At 41.6% G+C, this 21200-nt stretch overlaps 1 protein-coding gene across 1 annotated transcript in view; it reads right to left on the bottom strand.

Moving 5' to 3' along the window:
• Positions 1 to 18839, bottom strand: part of kcnj13 (potassium inwardly rectifying channel subfamily J member 13) — a 30374-nt gene extending 11535 nt beyond the window's left edge. The window contains exons 1-2 of the mRNA XM_035153626.2: positions 18658 to 18839; positions 151 to 713 (exon numbers count right to left, since the gene is read on the bottom strand). Coding sequence (XP_035009517.1) covers positions 151 to 667 — 517 coding nt within the window. The 5' untranslated portion in view covers positions 668 to 713; positions 18658 to 18839. The remainder of the gene's footprint in view (positions 1 to 150; positions 714 to 18657) is intronic.
• Positions 18840 to 21200: the final 2361 nt, after the last annotated feature.

Here is a 21200-nt window from a genome sequence, read left to right as displayed (position 1 = left end):
TAACAACACTTACGTAGTCAAATGAAATATCCAGAAAAAATGTGTTTCTTTTTAAATTTTGACCAATATGATGATTAGATTGGGTTTTCTTGTGTCCAATACACAGTTATTAATCTGATTAAAGAGAAGATTTTAGTAGGAGAGGTGTACCTGTGATGAATGCTTCCAACATGAGCCCCAACAGCATCTGAACAGCCAGCAATGCAATGGCACTGGGACAATCCCCACTGGGGAACATGGTGCCATAGCCAATGGTCAGTTGTGTCTCCAGGGAGAAGGAAAAGGCAGCAGTGAAGCTAGTAATGTGTTTTACACAAACTACATGCCCCTGGGGGGGGGCATCGTGATCCTTTACAGCCAGGTCTCCGTTGAGGTGGGCCAGTAGGTACCACAGACAGGCAAACAGCAGCCAGTGGGTGAGAAAGGAGGTGCAGAAGGCCAGCAGGACCCATCTCCACCGTAGACCCACCAACAGTCCCCACAAGTCCTGCAGAGCCAGCAGCCAGGCTTTGCCTGATGTCCTGCACCATGAGCCAGAGGGACACATAGGGGAACTTAGGGCACAGTGTCCATCTTTAGTGACCAGGCGCTGGTGAGGTGGAGAGGACAAGAGAGGAGAGGACGAGGCTTTGCCACCCAAAACACTGCTGGTGGATTTGGTTGTCATGGTTGCAGGTGGATGTCAAGCAGGATAGGTCAAGGTGAAGATTATCCTGAAATTAAAAGATGAAAGACCACCAAACACATTTCACAAGCAGTTTGAGGCATACAATTATCAGTTAATAGCAGTATTATGTCCATCTCTTAGTCCAGTGCAGGGATCGATATCATATGTTGCAGCTGTGACTCAGGAGGTAGAGGGGGTCGTCCATATACCAGAGGATCAGAGGTCTCTGCATGCCAAAGTGTCTTTAGGCAAGATAGTGAACCCCAAATTGTCCCTGACGGCTGTGCCAGTGATGTATGATAGAGAAAGTGCAGCACATAGAAGGACTGTATGAATGTGTGTATGACTGGGTGGATGGGAAAGCTTTACTATAAAACTTTTGAGTGGTCATCAATACTAGAAAAGCACTATATAACTACACACCATTTACCATGTTCCAGCCTAGCCTGGCACGAAGAATGAGAGCAGATCCCAAAGCCTTTGACTATTGTGAGCTGTTTTAGATGTTAACAGCTAGATTGCTCAGCGTTTAGGGAGCTTGGAGCACAAACCCGATTTTTTGATTATATGAGAACTGTTGCAATCTGCTAAACTGTATTTTGGCATTCATACACTGTCATCTCAGGGGCAATTTGGGTCTCAGCATCCTGTCCAAGGACACTTAAGAATGCAGACTGGAGGTGCTGGGGATTGAACCACTGCCTTCTGGTTAGTGGATTATTTTCTACATTCTGAGCTACAGGATGAATTTTTATGATCTCTAAATCTATAGCCACTACCATTATCAGGTCAAAGTTTAAATTCATCCATATCGGTTTATGATCAGACACCAGTAGAGTTCCATTCAGCCTCAGCTGCACATGGAGTGGAGTTTAATGCTAAGTTCCAAATATTAACGTGCTAACTAGCTAAACTAAAATGTTGAATGTGGTAAAAATTACAACTGCAGCATGATAGCATACTGATGTTAGCATTTATCTCCACTAACTGGTGTACTCCAGCCTCACAAACGGGCTATAGCATGGCAGAAGGCTCTTCGTGCTGTTTGTTATGATTGCATTAATGCATCCTACCAAAAGTATTAACATTTAAAATTTTTGACGCACCAGGATAATACAAGCTTTGCAGACTATAGCAGTGTTAGCAGAAGTGGCATGAAATATGCCAAGCACATTATGTAAGAGTTGGCACATAATCATAGTCAGTTCATAGTGGGCTACGAACTCAAGTTTTCAGTCCTCAACAATGTGAGTTGCTTTTTAAATATTACTAAGAGTAGTACATTAAATATATATATATATATATGTGCGAGACAACCAATTGTAGCATTCTGACTGCTTACAAACTCTTCTATCATATGTTAAAGTCTAGCTCTGTTGACGATGAAGAGCTGATCTTCTAAAAATGTGATTAATATTTGTGTAGGATAAGAAGTCATTGCATGTCTGCCTGAGCCAATAAGTCACTGGCCTTCAAGTCTACGTTAAGTTAAAGTTTAGATTTTGTCAAATCAATGTTGGGACCTAGTATTTGTGAACTATAGTTGGGCCTACATGTGTAGCCAAAGCCGGCAACCACATGTTTCCTTTGTTCTGAAGACAAAGGAGAGCCTCCAGAACTCAGTCTCCCAGGGTGCTTCAACTTCAAGCCTAGGTGTTAAAACTGCCCCTGGACACAACTTTCAGCCACTATTGGTCACTCCATGACTCATGAGGTCACCAGGCCACTATAAGCCGAGTTCCCTCTCTCCTCTCTTTTTTCTTCCTACTCACTTCTCCTGGAGGAGAGGTGTAGCTCTCCAGCTCACCAAGCCAGGGAAACGTCCTCCCTATCCAAGCTCTACCAACCTTTAAGCAGGCCTACCTGTAGCAGACTGCTAAAACCTTCCCAAAGGCAGCGAAGCGAGAGCCTGCCTAAGAACTTCAGCATGAGCTGCTCCGACAATGTCTTTCCAGCAGAACCACAACAACAGGAGCCACAAACCAGCAAGACCACTTCACTGGACTTCAAACAGCACATCAAAAAGGACCTTTCCCCCTTTTCATGAACGGGTAAAACAACTGGGCTTAATAATTACACTAGGCTAAGCAAAGACTGTTCAATTCTATTCAAGTGATGTTTATAAGTTTGATTTGTGTTGCTGTGATATTTTGGAAATAAGTTATTTGAAAGCTAATGTTAGCTTTGTTATGCCCTTCACTGTCTATATTTGCATGCAACTAACTACTTTCTCTAACCTGGCACCAACACCTCACACACACATCTCCCCAAACTTAACACATACATGTGACATCAAACACATGGTGTAAACACTCCAGGGGGTCTTTTGTTTCATCGTGGCCAGCCGCCATTATGTAACTTACTCGCTTACTCACAAATACGCACACATACTCACGTACACATCTGTACATCTGTATATAGTAAGTACACCTTTAGTTAGTTTGTGTGTTTATAGATGTTGAATGCACTAATTGTAAGTCGCTTTGGATAAAAGCATCTGCCAAATGACATGTAATGTTCATACTTTTATTACTTTCATAATAAATGTTTTTCTTTAACACAAATGTTGTCTTCATTCATGTTGCATAAGTGTGAGTTAAGTTGCCAACCTCTACACTGTCAAGAACTCCATATCCTTCAACTTTGCTAACTACTTATGTGGTAATTTTGGTTATAGTTATTCATTTAATTATTAATCAGAGTTCCAAATTTGTAGTAAGTTTCATGAGACTTAATCAATAATTGGCTATCTTGTCCCTTCCTTTTAAGGGTGTTGCCCCGAGGTAACTCTAATCAATTAAAGTTATTATTTAATATTAATATCTTTATTATTAATATTCAATATTTTTCTGATAACCAAATTTATTGAATGCCCAAAGGCACACCATTGAATAGTGTCACGCTTAAGGCATAATAATAATGGTGCCCCGTGTGAGGCAGAGTACAGTTGGCAATAATTCATAATTATGCAATATAATTATTTAAATTTTTGGCCAGAAATAAGTGGAATCTTGTCTGTCACCGGAGTAGACATTCAACCGTACTTACAAACAAGTGCATTGTGGTGAAATTTAATTTAATTAATAAATTAACTGTTTATTAATAATAAATTTATAATAACTACCACTTTAAGTCCTCATAGTGTTACGCTAAGAGCTTGCTATTGTTGCTAATAACTCCAGTTGAATATTCTTTGTTGAATTTTAAGAATTTCTTTTAACAGTTGAATATCACATATTCAATGTTAACTGGTCAAGTTGTAAAAAACCCAACTGTTAAGTGCGTTTTAATTAAGACATAGCGTGCCACTGGCCCTATGAAACAGAACTTGTACCTGGCTGTTACTGCCATGCATTTCAGCCTAAGTTGAATAAGAGAGCCTGAGAAAGAGCCACATCGTGCTTCCAGCCCTGTGAATTTATAGAACCCCTAACTGTCACTGCCCTGCATATCAGTTAACATACCTAGAAATTTGATAAACTGATTTACACCATATTTTTTTCAGTAAGCCTAGTGTACAACCAAAACTACAATACAAGGTGTCTGCCAGTGCAACACCAAAGCCAACCACACTGCTTTGTTGATTTTAAAACTTTTAAATCTAACCCTCCTATTACAGACCCAACAATGGAGTACCCCTATGTAGAACAGTTTGTTTCTTCCCTAGCACAGAGCCTGACCCCTGGCTATCCTGGATTCATCAGCAAGGTGAACTTCAGTGAGTGTAGGAAAGAAATATACTCACTACTTAACGACAGGTGTGATGCACAAACACCATCCAAGGGTCCATTGTTGAGATGTTTGATTTTAAATTTCCACAGGCATGCCAACATTGCCTGTCAGAGCAAAGCAGCCCTAGAACAGGGGGTAAAAGCCCTAAGGTTGCAAAATGTTCTTCTCCTCCAGGAGGTTCAAACGGCTAATAAGAAAGCCCTGCACTATTTAGAAGACCTGCATTTAGCTGAGTCAGATCTCTATTCAGACAAGGAGGAATTGTTAAAACTTAGATTAGAAGACCCTGCCTCACATCAGTTGTTCAGCCAATGTGATTCTGGTTATTCCGATTCACACTCCTCCAATAGTGTATGGTTAACTCCCTCTTCACTCCCAAGATGGGACAGAATCCCATCCGACCCTAAGTCTTTGGGAATTAAGTCACCTCCTGAGCCTCCACTGACAGGAAGAGGGAACAGCCCACTAACTTCCTACCTCTCTGACACTGACATTGATGACGCATGTAATTTATCCTCCAGAAGATATTCTGCCACATACACTTCTCAGCTACTGATGCATGACACATTTATCCGTGCAGGTGTAACCCTCATGAAATTAAGGCTACTAACCTCAGGAGTAGTAAAAGTTATTGCCAAAAGGGGGCGCACTATGCGTTCCATTCAAGCGAACTCCCCACGAATAAGAAAGCCCTTTTTTCTCCTCCCAAGATTTTCCCATGAAACGTGTAGAGAAAGAAGCTCCAGGATTTCGGTATGAAATAACATAAAACACTCGAAATATTACCATAGTCTACCTGTAATTATACTAATAAGGTTATTTTCCAACTAGACGTCCAACTTGAGAGTGTCAACTGAAGTGATTCCATAGAATAATCCGATACTGGAAACTCCGGTGAGTGAACACGTTAGCTAGTCACTGCTAGTCACTACTAGAATCATGCTAGCGAACTTGGGAGAGAACTAATACTGCTTTTAAGTTGCTATTTGAAAGATTACCTCTTTAAAACCAATCGGAGTAATAACATAGTAATCATCAATGTTTCCAACTAACTTTAGCAGCCTGTTATCATAGTTACCACCATGTTTAATGTTATAGACGGAAAGAGTAAATGTTAACCTCCCATACTGGTGCTCACTGTATCGTGGAGGTAACGTTGAGACTAACAGCTAATGTCTTGACTGACTAGCGCAGCTAGTCAGCGTTGCGATTTGGAATGTTATAGGATGTGTGGCACTAAGTTGTTTACGGTTCAGCCACGCAGCTTATGTTAGTAGCGGATAGCAATGGTTTACTATGCAAGTGCATTACAGGTGCATAGAATCTGAATAGCCAATGCATATCTTAAATGAAGTTCAAGTTACACTGTAAATTATTCTCATGTTTAAGTCAAGTATAATGACATGATATAGTAATGAGTTATCACATAACATATTACTGGAAAAGGATGTGTAAAACAGATAAGCCCTTTGCTTAGAGATGTGAAATACTTTATTGTTTTGATTTGTACATTATTATTTAGTGAAGCACATTGAAAATGCAAGCTTCCAAGCAAGTGAAGTTCTAATGTTATATTAGTGGTTACTGTGATGTTGTTCTATCATCTCAATGTAATCTGAGTGCACCCAGGTAATGGTTACACATATAGAAAAGAAGTTAATGAGATCTCATGTAAGAAATAGAATTAGAAAACAGACACTGATTATTCTGCACTTTGTGTAGATTGGTTTTTTATTCATACTAGAAGAATCTGAATCCTGTGAATCTGAATGCTGAGATGGCGAGCTAAACCCAGATCGTGGATGTGGTGTGGCCTACCGTATGATCCAGACCGAACTTGATTCGCTTATCAAGAAGACATCAGACCCCAGTCCTGCCCGTCAGGTAGACACGTAGTAAGGTAGTTTAGAGATACAGTACACATAAAGACCCGGACCAGAACGGAACTGGTGGAACCTTCAAGCACACACTATTCATGGACTGAACGGACTATATCCTGGGAACTGTACATATACACACACTGAAAGGACTGAGTTCTTTTACAAGAATCATACAATTTCCAAACAATCTACTCTTCTTTTTTATTTTACACTGTTTTATATTGTGGTTGTTGCATGACCGATTGTGAATCAATAAACTGGTCATTTGTTCAACTTGTTCTTTGTCTTAAGCCTACCTCTCCTTCGAATCTAGGTAGATGTTTAGTGCTTTTTCTAATACTGGCCCCAGACAAGTGCTACACAAGACTCTCCGAAGGGGGGACTACAACATTGCAGGATAGTTTAGCCCCTCCCCCTCAACCAGAGAGACTGTAGCAGGTGATGCATGCGCCCGGACCTCACAGTGTCCTCGCTTTGATTTGCTTGAGTTTCTAGCTAAAGATATTGAACAATTTGATAAAGACAACTTTGATTACAATATTGATAATTACTTTAGGGAACTAGATCTCAGCCTAATTGATGTGCCAAATGCAACAGAAAGAGAGAAGGTTAAACTTGTGTTGAAAACCAGCTCTACAGCTGTTTACAAGTTCATTCAGTCACTTCCTTCCAGTGTCACAAATAACTACACAGAGCTCCGTCAAGCACTAGTCAAGGAATTCTCTTCTACTGCTGACGAGATAACATCCATCGTTACAGCATCCCAAATTAAACATTCATGTTGTGAAAATCCTAGAGATTATTTCAGACGTTTCAGGCATGTTTATTTTCAGGGAAAGAACGCACCGGGCCTAGAAGAAAATCCCACCTTCAAGTCCTTGTTCTTACGTAACCTAAAATCCATGTATATATATACACATATCATACTGATGACACAGCAAGGTAAACATTCAATGCAGCAGATCAAGAAGATGATACAGGTGGCTTGGGAAACTGTTGTCACTTCCAAGGCTACAGTAGGTGCAACTGAGCCTGTCAAAACACACAACAAGGTGTCAAGTACATCCGCCGCCTCAAAACTTCACCCTCACAACAGAACAAAGGGGGGTGACAAAAGGCAGCGTAGGGACACTGAGCGTATCCGCCATGTCCACCAACTTCCCAGAGATAGGCATTCCCACAGTAGAAGCTGCAGGAAGCCATACTCTGACATTCTGGCGCAGACACATTACTATCCACTAGACTGCTCAGATGATGACCACAGCATCTCTGAGTACAATTCAAAATATGGTTATAACCGAGCAGACAGTGACAGCGCCTCTGAAATCCTCTTTGACTCTGGCTCCCTGGAGCGTTACAGCCCTGAGCCACGACACAGGCGATCCACAGCTCGCTCCTCACGGACATAACCAACACAGTTAACCGCTGTACTGACAGTAGGTATTACGTTTTTTGCAGTTAATAGGCAAACTGTTGGCAACAGCAGCATCCCCAAAACCTAAATTCTGATTGAACTTAGTGAACTTTGTAAATATGTTTGGACCAACTACTTTCCATTCCATAATAATGTAGTCCATACAACACATGTCAGGACGTGAGCACATTATTACACAAAACAATGATACAGCCATTTGGATTTTGAGATTTTGGAAAAAATGATACCCTTCTGCAGCAAAACCTACCTAAAGGTTAAAATAGTTAAGTCTGTCAGATCAGACCGAGTACTACATTGAGTAGAATCCAATGAGTGAACACAATTCCATGCCACTCTCTCTGCATCATACCTTACAATAAACATTTTCTTTTCTCACCAACCCAGGGAAGAGCACAGGTTATTCATATTGTACTGCCATTGTAATCTGAATTATTTGTCTAACTTCACTCTTGTTTAGCCAAAGCAGTTAGTGTAGACAAATGCCCAGATGTTACCACCCAAATGAACAGAAAATTTACTTTTCCAGCTATGGACTACACATGTTCAAGTTTCGTCCTCAGGAACACACGTCAGGTGTGACCCTGAGACCGAAGGAGGGATGTTGGGACCTAGTATTTGTGAGCTATAGTTGGGCCTACATGTGTAGCCAAAGCTGTCAACCACATGTTTCCTTTGTTCTGAAGACAGAGGAGAGCCTCCAGAACTCATTCTCCCAGGGTGCTTCAACCTAGGTGTTAAAACTGCCTCTGGACACAACTTTCAGCCACTATTGGTCACTCTGGGCCCCATGACCCATGAGGTCACCAGGCCAATATAAGCCCAGTTCCCTTTCTCTTCTTTCCCTTTCTACTCACTTCTCCTGGAGGAGAGATTTAGCTCTCCAGCTCACCCAGCCAGGGTAACTTTATCCCTACCCAAGCTCTACCAACCTTCAAGCAGACCTGCCTGGAGCAGACTGCTGAAACCTTCCAAAAGGCAGCGACGCGGGAGACTGCCTAAGAACATCAGCACAAGAGCTGCATCGCACAGCAGAACCACAACAACAGGAGCCGCAAACCAGCAAGACCACTTCACTGGACTTCAAACATCACATCAACCTTTACGACCTTTCCCCCGTTAATGGACGGGTAACACAACTGGGCTTAATTATTATGCTAGGCTAAGCAAAGCCTGTTCAATTCTATTCATGTGATGTTTACAAGTTTGATTTGTGTTGTTGTGATATTTGGTAATAAGTTATTTGAAAGCTAATGTTAGTTATGTTATGCTCTTGACAGTCTTTCTTTGCATGCAACTAACTTCTTTCTCTAACCTGGCACCAACACCTCACACACACATCTCCCCAAACTTAACACATACATGTGACATCAACCACATGGTATAAACACTCCAGGGGGTCTTTTGTTTCATCGTGGCCAGCCGCCATTTTGTAACTTACTCACTTACTCACACACACACACGCATACTCACGTACACATCTGCACATCTGTATATAGTAATTAAACGTTTAGTTACACAAATTTTGTCTTCATTAATGTTGCATAAGTGTGAATTTTGCCAACCTCTCCACTCTCAAGAACTGCATATCCTTCAACATTGCTAAATACTTATGTGGTAATTTTGTTATAGTTATAATTATTAATCAGAGTTCCAAATTTGTAGTTAGTACCTTCATGAGACTTAATCAATAAATTGGCTATCTTTTCCCTTCCTTTGAAGGGTGGTGCCCCGAGGTAACTTTAATCAATTAAAGTTATTATTTAATATTCATATTTTTATATTAATATTGAATTTTTTTTTCGATAACCAAATTTATTGAATGCCCAAATGCACACCATTTAATGGTGTCACACTTAAGGTCTGATAATCACAACATCAAAATCAATCAAACTTCACATCTTCAACCTCACTTCAAAGCTTTTGGACTTGTTTAAAATTTGAGAATCAAGTTTATTAGGTCCTTTTAGCTAAGCCTCATAAGCCCCATGAGACAAACAATGATTTGTGAATATGGGCTATAAAAATACAATTTGATTGAATTTGAGTGATTAAGCTAGGCTAGTCCTGGCTGGTCCTGGAAAAAGATATGATATTGATATCCATCTTTTCATTAAACCTTAGATAAAACTTCACAACAATCACATTTCGTAAAATGCGAAATTGTTCCTTGGAATCTCAAGGTTAAGCTGTCTTTAAAGTATCACTGTATATACAGAGAGCATATGTGTAGAGGCACTCTGAGCACCAGATGTATGTGCAGGCAGTCAGACAGCTAGAGTTCTGTCCTCTCCAGGGTTTCTATTTCTATGTCAATATTGTTGCCAGGAGATTAGAGCAGGTCCCAGCTGGGAATCTGTCTGAGGAACACAGCAACATGCAGAGTAGGAATGTGTCTTTCATCTGTGGGGGGCTTTAAACTTACTGCACGGCATGGCTCTCCACTCCTCATCTTCACCAATTACAATATACATTTACCAGCAGTTTATGCATGAACTCTTTATGCACATGTAGCTTCACAGTATTTGCTGTGAAGTTAGCATAATTACACATATAAAAATGTCAGAGACATAAAACTCAACAAAACCTAAACTTTAGTGTGAGGGTATGAGGAGTTGTGTTGTAATTTAAAAATTAATTTAAGTAACATTATATTATCAGTATTATTGTTTGGAAAGAAACATACTACAATAAAATAATTTATATTCAAATACCTGATAGTTTTCTAAAGTATTTATGACCAGTTTAAACTTTAAAATCACGAATGGAAAAACTTGGCTTAGATTTGAATTACTTATAATTAAAACTTCTTTAGTTAGTTCAATAGTTCAACAGAACATCTGAGCACTTTCTGTGTTCATCTGAGAAAAAAACACCAACCGAATGATGACTAGTATGTGCTATATAAGCTTAAATAATTCTGAGTAGGGGATGATGTAACATTGATTTCTAGGTAAGAAGTGTGTCTTTTTGCTGAGGCTGGGGGAATCAGCAAGGTTGTGACATGAAAGCCATGTGCTGGCTGGGGGTTGATTAATCTAAGTGAGTGTTGATTTGATCTCTGATACAGGCATGATGGTGCCAAGCATGGCAACATCACTGGCAACATGAATTCAGGAAGCTGCACAAAGACTCTGTGAGTAGCTGCTCTTCAACAAGAATCACTTTGAATTAAACAAATTATATACAAGATGTCAATGAATTAACTTCACAGGTGTTGACAGATGTTTCCCCCAGCTTCCAATCTTAAATACTAAGCTATGATAACCCTGTCTGGACTCCAGCTCTGTACTCAACACACAGACAACTTATCTAATGCTGAGAAAGAAAGTGATGTATATTTCTCAAAAACAAAAACATACTGGTCCTACATAATAATCCATACTTTAGAATAAGTATCTCTTTTTTGGTTATTATAGGAGTTTCACTACATAAGAGTATTATGCCTGCAAGTTGCTTTAATGTCAAAAACCGGTGACACTGCAAGTTTACAGTGCTCCCACAATGTTGTTCTCTACAATATGAAGACTATCTCTCCCCTCCGTTACATATTCCATGTATATAGGGAATGATCCCCTGCTGTCAAGGTGCGTAGATATTCACAAGGTACACTGGCTTGCCTGGCCACGCCCTACAGTTATGTATAAAACACTGAATAGAATTCAAAATCAGAATCCTGTTCCTAATGGCAGCCATGGTGCAAGTAGTCCCTCATGAACCACATGAGAAAATGGGGGTCTGTGCACAAATGCATGAGTCAATTGAGTTAGACTGGCATAAGGTGACCCAACACATTAAAGTTCTGGAGATGAAAGCTCACCCTTCACAGTTCCTGGAAATGTTGAGGACTCATTGTCAGGAACAACAGCAGTCCACATCAAAAGACAGGGGGCCTAGGCTCCAACAGCCTGTACAAGCTGGTAATAAAATGATGGCTGACCCCCTCTTCTACTCGCCCCTAGTTGTAGAGGTGCCAGGGTTGTCTGACAAAGCAGCCAACATAAGGTCAAGAGATGTTCCAGACGCAGGAGAGTAGAGACTCCGTCATTAGGAAGTGAAGGGGTGAATGTTGACTTTTTTGCTTCCAGAGTCAACACATTATTGACTCTTCTTCTCCATAAGAACAAGGGAATATAGATCAGAGACCTGGTTCAGCAGGTGCCCCACGTAAGGAAACTCCTGCTTTGGCCGCAGTTTCAGTTTGGACCTGGCCCTTTGCTGCATGCCTCCCAGATCAACCTCTGGGATGAAATGTTGCTGGCACACTTGTGGCACCAGGGTCTGCTCTGCATGTCCCCTCTCTTTCCACCTGCTGCTGGGGCAGCAATTTACCACCTGTTATGGGTAGACACTAGGTGGATGCTTACTTGGCTACAGCCTAGTACACCCTGCCATTTTTTTGGATTCAGCTGGAGGCAGATGAATCAAAGACAAGCAATTACTTTACAAGGGATGTGGACATACTGAATGAGGAAAAGTGCATCTTGATTTCCTGGTTCCGTAGGTGTGCCCAGAAGCTTACAACACACAAAGTTGGAAGGGCGTTTCACATGAGGAGGCTTGAGTGGACCTGCAGTGATAGCAGGTTCGGTTTCCGACTTGGCCCATTGCTGCATGTCTTCACCCATCCCTGTCCCCTTTCTAAAGAGGGACAAGGCCTCCTGTTAGCCATTACTTCTGCTAAGAGGAAAAGCAAGCTCTTAGCACTGTCAATCTCTTTTTGATAAAGCTTTTAGTTAGAGCAGGTTCAATTGGACCAGCTCTTGGTTATGCTGCTATAGGTCCAGCATGTCCAGGGACACATAACACATGGAGCTTCTCTTTCCTTCTCTTCCTAACCATCACATTAATTTCCCCCCCGGGGTCCTTGTGTTTTATTGTTTGCAGATCCAGGATCGCTGCTGCAGCCACATTGTGGATCATGATGGTGGATCTTTATGGTGGACCGTGATGGTGGATCGTGATCGTGACGGTGGATCGTGATCGTGATGGTGGATGATGATCGTGATGGCATTGTGATGGTGGATCAGTGGATCATGATCGTGATGGTGGATGGTGGATCGTGATCATGAATGGTGATTTTGGTGGCAGTTGATCGTGGACCGTGGTGGCAGCTGATCATGGATTATGAATACAACTAGATTGCTCCCTTTATCTCTGTTAGACATTTTCTTATGTATAAATACTTAAAACATTGATAAACATCTTCACCTATGTACATGAACAACATATGACATTATGAACATATATAAAAGACCCAAAATTAAAACTGTAAGCGGATTACTTGATCACTATAACCGAATTATTTAAACAGCAATTGAATAAGAACAATTTTGTCCCAAGCTTCTTGATCCATATAAACGGTTGATCACTATATCTGTGATCACTATATCTGGTTTCCAGTAGAATCTGAAATTATAGTCTGTGCAGAGCATGGCAGGCTGCACCCCTCTGTCAGTGTTGAATGGGGGGCGGGGTATCATGATGTTTACTCAACATTGTGGTGGCTGTCAGCCTTCGTCGATGGATAATGGCATCCTGCATCAGTGCAACCCTAGTTCGAGCACACTTAACCTGTAGTGCAGCACCTCATGGACCTTGTGGCTGGTTGTCTAACCCCGTTTATGTACTAGCCTGCTGCTGCACACGATCATCTCAGTTTACATTTAAAGATTCTTTCATCTACATGTGGCAGCCAGTCCCTCTTTTGGCAAGCGGGTGCCAAGTGTGACCTGATAGCCAGACCACGCATAGTTTTTATGGTTGGTATAGTGTCCCTTTGTCAGGCCAGTGTGGCCATCCTGTTCTCAGGTTTAGCCTCTGTGTCTGAAAGGAACTTATCTATTTCCTGGGGTCAGTCTTGTGTCTTGCGGACTAACCTATGCAGCCCGTCTGCCTCCCTGGCTTGGCCTTTGTGTATTATAGGGCTTTGAACTGGTTGGTATGTAAACAGTGTAATTGTAAAATGTGCAATTGTCACATATCGGCGCATGGGATGCACCAGGATGTGAGAGTTAGCCCATACATATCGAATCTATAACAGAGTGGAGAGATAGTCTTGATAAGATAGAGAATTCTTTCTAATGTTGTCACTCAGATACATCAACTGATTTCATTACAACCTTGCGTGGTTTGAGTGTCTTAGTTTATTTAATTTAATCATTCATTTAGTCTGGTTTGTCATCAGTTCTGCTTGTAACTCTACTGTCATTTCAGATCTAGCAACTCCCACCAGCTCACGTCTACTATTGTCCATTTTCTCATTAGCTCCTCTCTATATATACTGGTCCACTTCCTTTGGCTCTGCCAATTGTCTTAATGCCAAGTGCCTTAGCTTTCCAGTATTGTATTCTTGCTTAGGTCTAGTTGTCTAAATCCAGATTACCTTGAGTCTAGTCTTTTTGTTGTTGACCTGCCTGGATTTTTGTATCCCTGTACATTTACAACTTAACTCTGCCTCCTGAGTTTTGCATTTGGGTGCTGTTGTGCCTATCTTAAGCGGTGATAGACAAATCTGACCAGAAATGAACCCAGCCAACTCAGAGACAATAAAACAAGCTGTACAGCTTAGGCAAATGCTTTATACCAACATGAGGGGCAACTTTCCTCCGTTGCTGAAGCTCTCCAGGAGTCCTCTGCACATCATAATAAACAATTGGAGGCTCTCTGTGACCAGATTCAGCAGCTTACAATGTTCTAACAAAGACCTGTTGAAGCATCAGGTCCGGCAGTTTCTGCTTCACCTTCCAATCCTTCAATTCAAGTCACTCCTGGTTCAGAGCCTTGCGTTTCTCCACCTTAACGCTACTCTGGTGAGTCGGGCGGTTGCAAAACTTTTTGATTCAGTGTTACCTGGCCTTCGAGCTTCAGTCTTCCTCTTTTCCTACATAACACTCCAAGGTAGCTAACATAATTTCCCTGCTCCTGGATTGAGCCAAATTGTAGGAACTGCTGAGTGGGAGAAATCAGTCTCTGCTGAGGCATTTTCCACTGAGTTACGGAAGGTTTTTGACAATTGCATGAGAGAGAGAGATTCCATCCATAGTTTTCTGTACCTGTCTGCCTCTCTTTCGTACACCACTGAGCCAGACAACCAGTTACGAACCCTGTCCAGTAATCTGGATGGCGCTGGTGAGCCAGGCCAGTGGTGGACTGAAACAATAATTCAGGCCGGGAATTCGACTCCATCCCAGGCCACTGCCACCCTGTTTACTTAAACCACCAGACCACTTATCCTGTAGGCTAAACCTTTTTGTTGATGTAACGGGTACCAGACTAGTTATGAATTTGGCCTCTATGTTCATGTGGGAGGAAATTTATCCAGATTACAAAATACTGCAAAAAATGTGACTGAACGACAAGTAATCTATCTGAATACTGAGTCTGCTAGGCTGCTATTCAAATTCACCCAATACTTATTTTTATATGCTTAAGACAACAGACAATAACATTGATATTGTAGTTTAGGGTACACTGTCATACAACACAGTCCATAAAACTGAAAATCTGAATTCCTGGTCAATCTTGCTTGTCATATTCTAAGATTTAACTTTTTTGCTTTTTTAAAACTTCAAACGCTATTTTTTAAATCACTTTTGGATCCCCATTAGCTTCCAAAAAGTGGAACCTATTTAATGATAGCTAGCTAGCCATACTGAGAATGTCGTGTGTGTCTGTTTTATTAAGTGTTTTTGACTGACCTGCTGCTCCCTTACTTGCGAACATGTCCGTAATTTTACTGTATTTTGCTGCTTCTGCAGCCAAGGCTTTTCGTTTTCTCATCTTCTCTCTCTCTGCTCCACCTTTCCTCTTCTGCCGCTGACTGCGATCCATTTTGACTGACGTCACTTTCAGAACGTGGCTCGCGCTGAGATCTCCGCTGGGATAGTGCATGGGCATGCAGGGCTTTCCACTACGGTGGTGGTGGTTCATGCGGCACCGCTGCGCTCTGAACACTGTGATTGGGCCTGAGTTCAGCGTTCATCACAGCACGCTGCGGTGTGCTCAAAGTTCGCTGAGCAGCGCGCTTTGCTCGGCAGTTGCGCAGCGCAAGTCGGCAACCAAGAACGAGCATCAGGCCAACGGGAAATGTCCCGGTGCTCCCGATGGCCAGTCCGCCCCTGGGCCAGGCCCTACTCCCTGAAATGCCCTACCAATCACTCATTCATGCCGAGCTTTTCCTGAATGGTAACGCACATACTGTGTCAGTTTTAATTTTATCGTGTTGCAAGTCATTTTTGTCAAGTCAAGTCTGAAGTAATCAAAATTGTCTGACTCGAGTCCAAGTCAGGTGACTCGAGTCCACAACTCTGCCCTACTTTGTATATCTTGACGATAATCTAGTTATTTCCAGGAGCATGAGGATCACGTAAGGAAGGCTTTGCAGAGACTTTTGTGAAACCAGCTTTTTGTGAACGCAGTGAAGTGTGAATTCTGTGTGTCTGAAGTTTAGTTTTGGGGATTTGTGCTCAGGGAGGTAGGCATTCAGATGAACTCAGCCAAGGTGGAAGCAGTCATGAACTGACCTCAGCCAACATCCCGCAAGCATCTGAAGCACTTCCTTGGGTTCGCAAACTTCTACAGACGTTTCAACCAGAACTATAGATCCGAGGTAGCCCTCCTAACTGCCCTCACCTCTGTCAAGTGTAAGTTCTCCTGGTCCTTAGCTGCTGAAGCAGTGTTTCAGGAGCTCAAGTAAAGCTTCACCTTTGCTCCCATTCTTACTCTCCCTGATCCTGCCAGACAGTTCATAGTGGAGGTGGGTGCCTCCATCACAGGTGTGGGGGCCGTTCTTTCCCAGGGCTCAGCTGAGGACCAGAAGGTGCACCCCTTTGCAATCTTCTCCTAGAAACTGTCTGCTGCTGAGAAGAATTATGACATAGGCAACTGGCAGTCAATTCCATGACAATGGATTGTGGACTATGATTGCAACAAGATTGCTTGATATACAATATGTCTACTCAGATACTCATTACTGAGTATACCATTACTGACAATAATTCCTCAATTCATTTACCTTCCATTATGCTACAAACTGTTTATTCTAATAAGTGCTGTAAATACTCAATAAATATTTTTTTCTGATGTTCTCCATTACATGGAGAACTTGTACAGGCTGTTGGAGCCATTACATGGATCCCTCCCTCTCTAAGGTTCCTACTTTCTTTTTCCCCTTTTTAAAGTTTTTTTGTTGTTGTTTTTTCTTACTCTTGTTGAGGGTTAAGGGCAGAGGATGTCACATATTGTTAAAGCCCTATGAGACAAATTGTGATTCGTGAATATAAACTTTACAAATAAAATTTGATTGATTGATTGAAGTTGGCATTAAAGGAGTGGAGACACTGACTCAACGGAGAATAACTCCCCTTTGTGGTTCGGACGGATCATAAAAACCTAGAATACATCAACACAGCTAAGAGGTTGAACCCCCTGTCAGGCCTGGTGGACCTTGATTTTGTAACCACTTTTGTTTCACTCTTTCCTACCACCCAGGTTCCAAGGATGCCAAACTAGATGCTCTCTCCCGCCAGTTTCAGATGTAAGAGAATACCATCATTTCCCTTTCCTGTGTAGTTGAAGCTCTGATCTGGGACGTTGAGGTAAGGTCAGGCAACAGAAGACATTCCTCAGCACCTTGTTGCACTCCTGCTCAGAGATTTGGGCTTTTCATTCCCAGCACTTACGGAATATGTAACATAGTGGAGAGATAGTCTCTTCACTCAGAGAACCAACATAACTGAGCATTTATACACCACTGATAATATGTTTCGGATGAACTGCAACTGCTGCCTGGATTGTGTTTTCCAATTCAGGAAGTATTATAACTGTCAAGTGTTAAATTAAACATAATTAAAGTTAAACATATATTTTACCCAATATATAAAACCATCATCTTACCCAATGGAAACTAAATAAATACATGGTCAGTGAAAAAACATGTATATGAGGTATATCAAACTTTCCAGATATGTTCATTGCAAACGTCTGTTTCCTCATTCAGTTCTTTTTTTATTATAAATTTGCTAATGTAGGATATTGCCACATAGACAGTGACACAGATTAGTCTGTGTTGTGTGTAAACTACTTGTTGCTACCTGTCACATTAAGCTCAAACCCTCCATACATAAGAGTGCTGTTATATCCTGTTTCTCTATGCACAGTAGATGATATTCAATTCTTTGCAGAGTTCATTGAAATGCAGTCAGTTCCAATGCTGAAATAACGTCTGTCTCACTGAGTTATATTAGCTGTTTTCAGCTTATACTATGATAACAATTAGAGAAATGCTAATTTTAGGTCTAAGTGTTGATCATGGGGTGCTTGAGGGAAATTTTCCTGTACTGTGTCTTAGCTTATTTTCACATATGTATATTTTTTATGATTTTGTAAATGCTTTAATTACTTGTATGTTATGATATTAGGATATTTTTCCTCACTGTGAGTTCTTTAGATGTATGAGGATGCAAACAGACAATACTTTGTGTAACTGCTCTGGGGAGCATGAAGCCCTTGAGGGCTGGTGAGCCATTTTCACATTAAGCTATCCGTGTTAACATACAGTTAAGCACTAACTTATACCAAGTATCCCTTTATGGCCATCTTGGGGTGCAGAGAGTTTTTTTTAACATTCAGTCTACTGCTGTTCACTTCTTTCATTCCTTTTTAACGCAACTTAAAGCCAAGTTTAGCCAATGAAAAATATAAACAGAAAAACATGTATTTACTGTAATCATTGCTGCTAACAAAGTCTATATAGTATATATTAGTATAATCAATGTGATCTGAAACATTATTTTTCGTATTATGGATTCAACAAGTTACATGAACCTTGGGCTGCTTCACAGACCCCACCATAGATCTTATCACAGCTGATAAGAACAATGACTTCAGCTGCACTCACGCACTGTCCTGGTTATCAACATCATTACACTGGATTGTGTACTCACCTGGATCTGCAGGCAGGGCTACACAGGGGCCCTCTGAACTTTTCACCTAAGTGCTGAATAGAGGTCTGCCAAGCAGGCAAAAAGGCTAAGGCAGATGAAAAGAGTGCCACTAGTTCCTTGGAGGACAGTTTGTAAAATCCCAAAGCAGTCCTGAGCAGAAAATTATGAAGTGCCACCCCTGAGAAGTTTTCTCAGTGTGGGAGCTAGTGTGAGTGGGGTGCTCTCTGCGCCTCTGATCTGCAACCTTCAGCTCCAGGGTGAGGATGATTCAATTGGTCACATTACTCTGCATGAAGCCTATTAGTGTTCCCGGAAAACAGAGGACAGGGGGGGCGGGGGGAAAGAACAACACCTTGTCACAATTCATTCAAAGAGCTGCTTGTTGCTGGTTGATGTCCCACAGCTGCTGTGACATATTGTGTATGCTAATAAGGTATGGTGTTATATTTGTGCCTCATTTCTGAGTGAGAAAATGTATTATTTGTTTGCGATAAATGTACTGTATATGTAAGTTTACCATTATCCATGTTAACATGCAATAATTACCCATCTCACGCAGTTTTACTCATACATTCAAACATCTCTTGCTTTTTGCAGTCAGACTGCTGCACCCTTGACTTCTCTCTTGACTTCTTCACTCTGTGCATTTTTTACTTTTCCTGCACACATGCTCAATCTGGCACAGCATTATTAGACTGTTCTCAGGGAAGCAGTCTGTTCAAGACAACACACAGACTAGCAAAGATAAAGATAAAATAATTGTGATAAAAATTATAATATATTATAATATAAGAAATCCAGGCCTACAGTCTCTTTAAAATCACTGTCTGCCGAAACACTAAGTTCATGTTTCCAGTCCTTTTTTGGTGAGCTTTGAGCTGGGTCAGATGCAGGAGTGAGGAGGTGAATAGGGCCTATGTGCAGATAAGCCATGTTAAGTATAGGATCTTCACAGTCCTTACTAATGGTTGCTAATGTCCCTCATATGTATCTTAAATAAGCAGCAATTCCTCAGCCTATGATCTACTAAATGCAATGGGTTCCTGAATACTAATAATAGTAATAATGTACATGCAAATCAAACATGTCTTTTAGTCAGGTAGAATCAATGAGAGGTACTTCGCTGGTAGGAGGGGTGAAGCACGCTTCACCCCTCCACGTATCCCTCCACGTCTGTCTCTCTGCCTTTGTCTGGTATGCCCCACCAAGATCCACTGCTGAGCCACCGTTGCCGGGTGTCGTTGCGTGATTCGCACTGCTCTCTCTCAATCCAGCATCTCTCATCTGCCATCCTGCCACACATTGGGCCCCCATCCCCAATGGTCAGTCCCCATGCTGGCAAATGTGCTTTGTTAATCCTGCCACTTTCAGTAACAGCAGTCTTTTGTTGGGGGTCATGGATGCATAGCAACAGGTGGTTGCGATGAATGGATCGTTCAGGACCATCTTTTCCTTCTGGCCTGATTTTATACACAGGGCGCTCTAGGTGTGGTCAGCTTACGATTACCTACGGCTCCCACCTGTCCCACCCCTCTGGCAAACTCAGCGAAACACACTCTCCAGGTAAGAGAGAGGCCTCTTGTGAAGTTTGTTCATAAACTCTTTGTGTACGTTTTTTTTTATAGGCATATAGCATCATTGTTCTTGCTGCCTGCTCACCCAGTCCAACGTCTTGCTAGGCATGGCAGGTCCCACAGCTCCAGTCTGCAAGTCTGTAGGAATCTGCAGGTGCCAGTCAAACATAAGAAAGGCTAGTACGTATCCTGTGGACTAGCCCAGGTAAGTAATCCAACCACTTGTTGTGTTTCTCCACTTCAAGGGTGCCAAGGAGGTTCAGGAGGGTCTGATTGAACCTTTTGCAGGCCCCATTTACCATTGGATAGTACGGAGTGGTACAGCTCTTTCAACAAACAAGATTGGACACAGTTCTTTGATCAACCTTGACTCAAAGTTAGGAGTGAAACACTTAAGGACAGCCAAATGGCGGAATAACATGAGTCCAAATGGCACGAGCTGTTGTGAGAGCTGTTTGATCTAGAGTCGGAACTGCCCATGCAAACTTTGAAAACAAATCTGGGATTCAATTCAAGTTTATTTTATCTGTATAGCACCAATTCATAATAAAGTAATAAATTCTTTACAAAGAAGGTCAAGACCTTAAAAATGATAGAGAAATCCAACAGTTCCCACAATGAGCAAGCACCTTTGCGAGTGTGGAGAGAAAAAAACTCCCTCAATAACTGGAAGAAACCTCTAGCAGAACCAGACTCAATGTGGGCGGCCATCTGCCTCGACCGGTTGGGGTGAGCAGAGAAAAATGGGGAGAGGAGAGAAGGGTGGAAAAGAGGGGAGAGAAGTGAGAGAGAGGGGGGGACCAGGAACAGTTGTGTACCATCAGCTCTGACAGACTAGTTGTTATAATGAACATAATAAGAGTGATAATTATGGATGTAAATATGTTATTAATGATAGCAGCAATAGTACATATAATAATAATAAACACTTCACCAACCCCTCCATCGGCATAGTGGTGCACTGAGAAA

Source organism: Hippoglossus stenolepis, chromosome 4 (assembly GCF_022539355.2).
Source record: "Hippoglossus stenolepis isolate QCI-W04-F060 chromosome 4, HSTE1.2, whole genome shotgun sequence".
NCBI classification, from domain to species: domain Eukaryota; kingdom Metazoa; phylum Chordata; class Actinopteri; order Pleuronectiformes; family Pleuronectidae; genus Hippoglossus; species Hippoglossus stenolepis.
The sequence above is the reverse complement of the archived record's forward strand: the minus strand, read 5'-3'. Positions and strand labels throughout refer to the sequence as shown.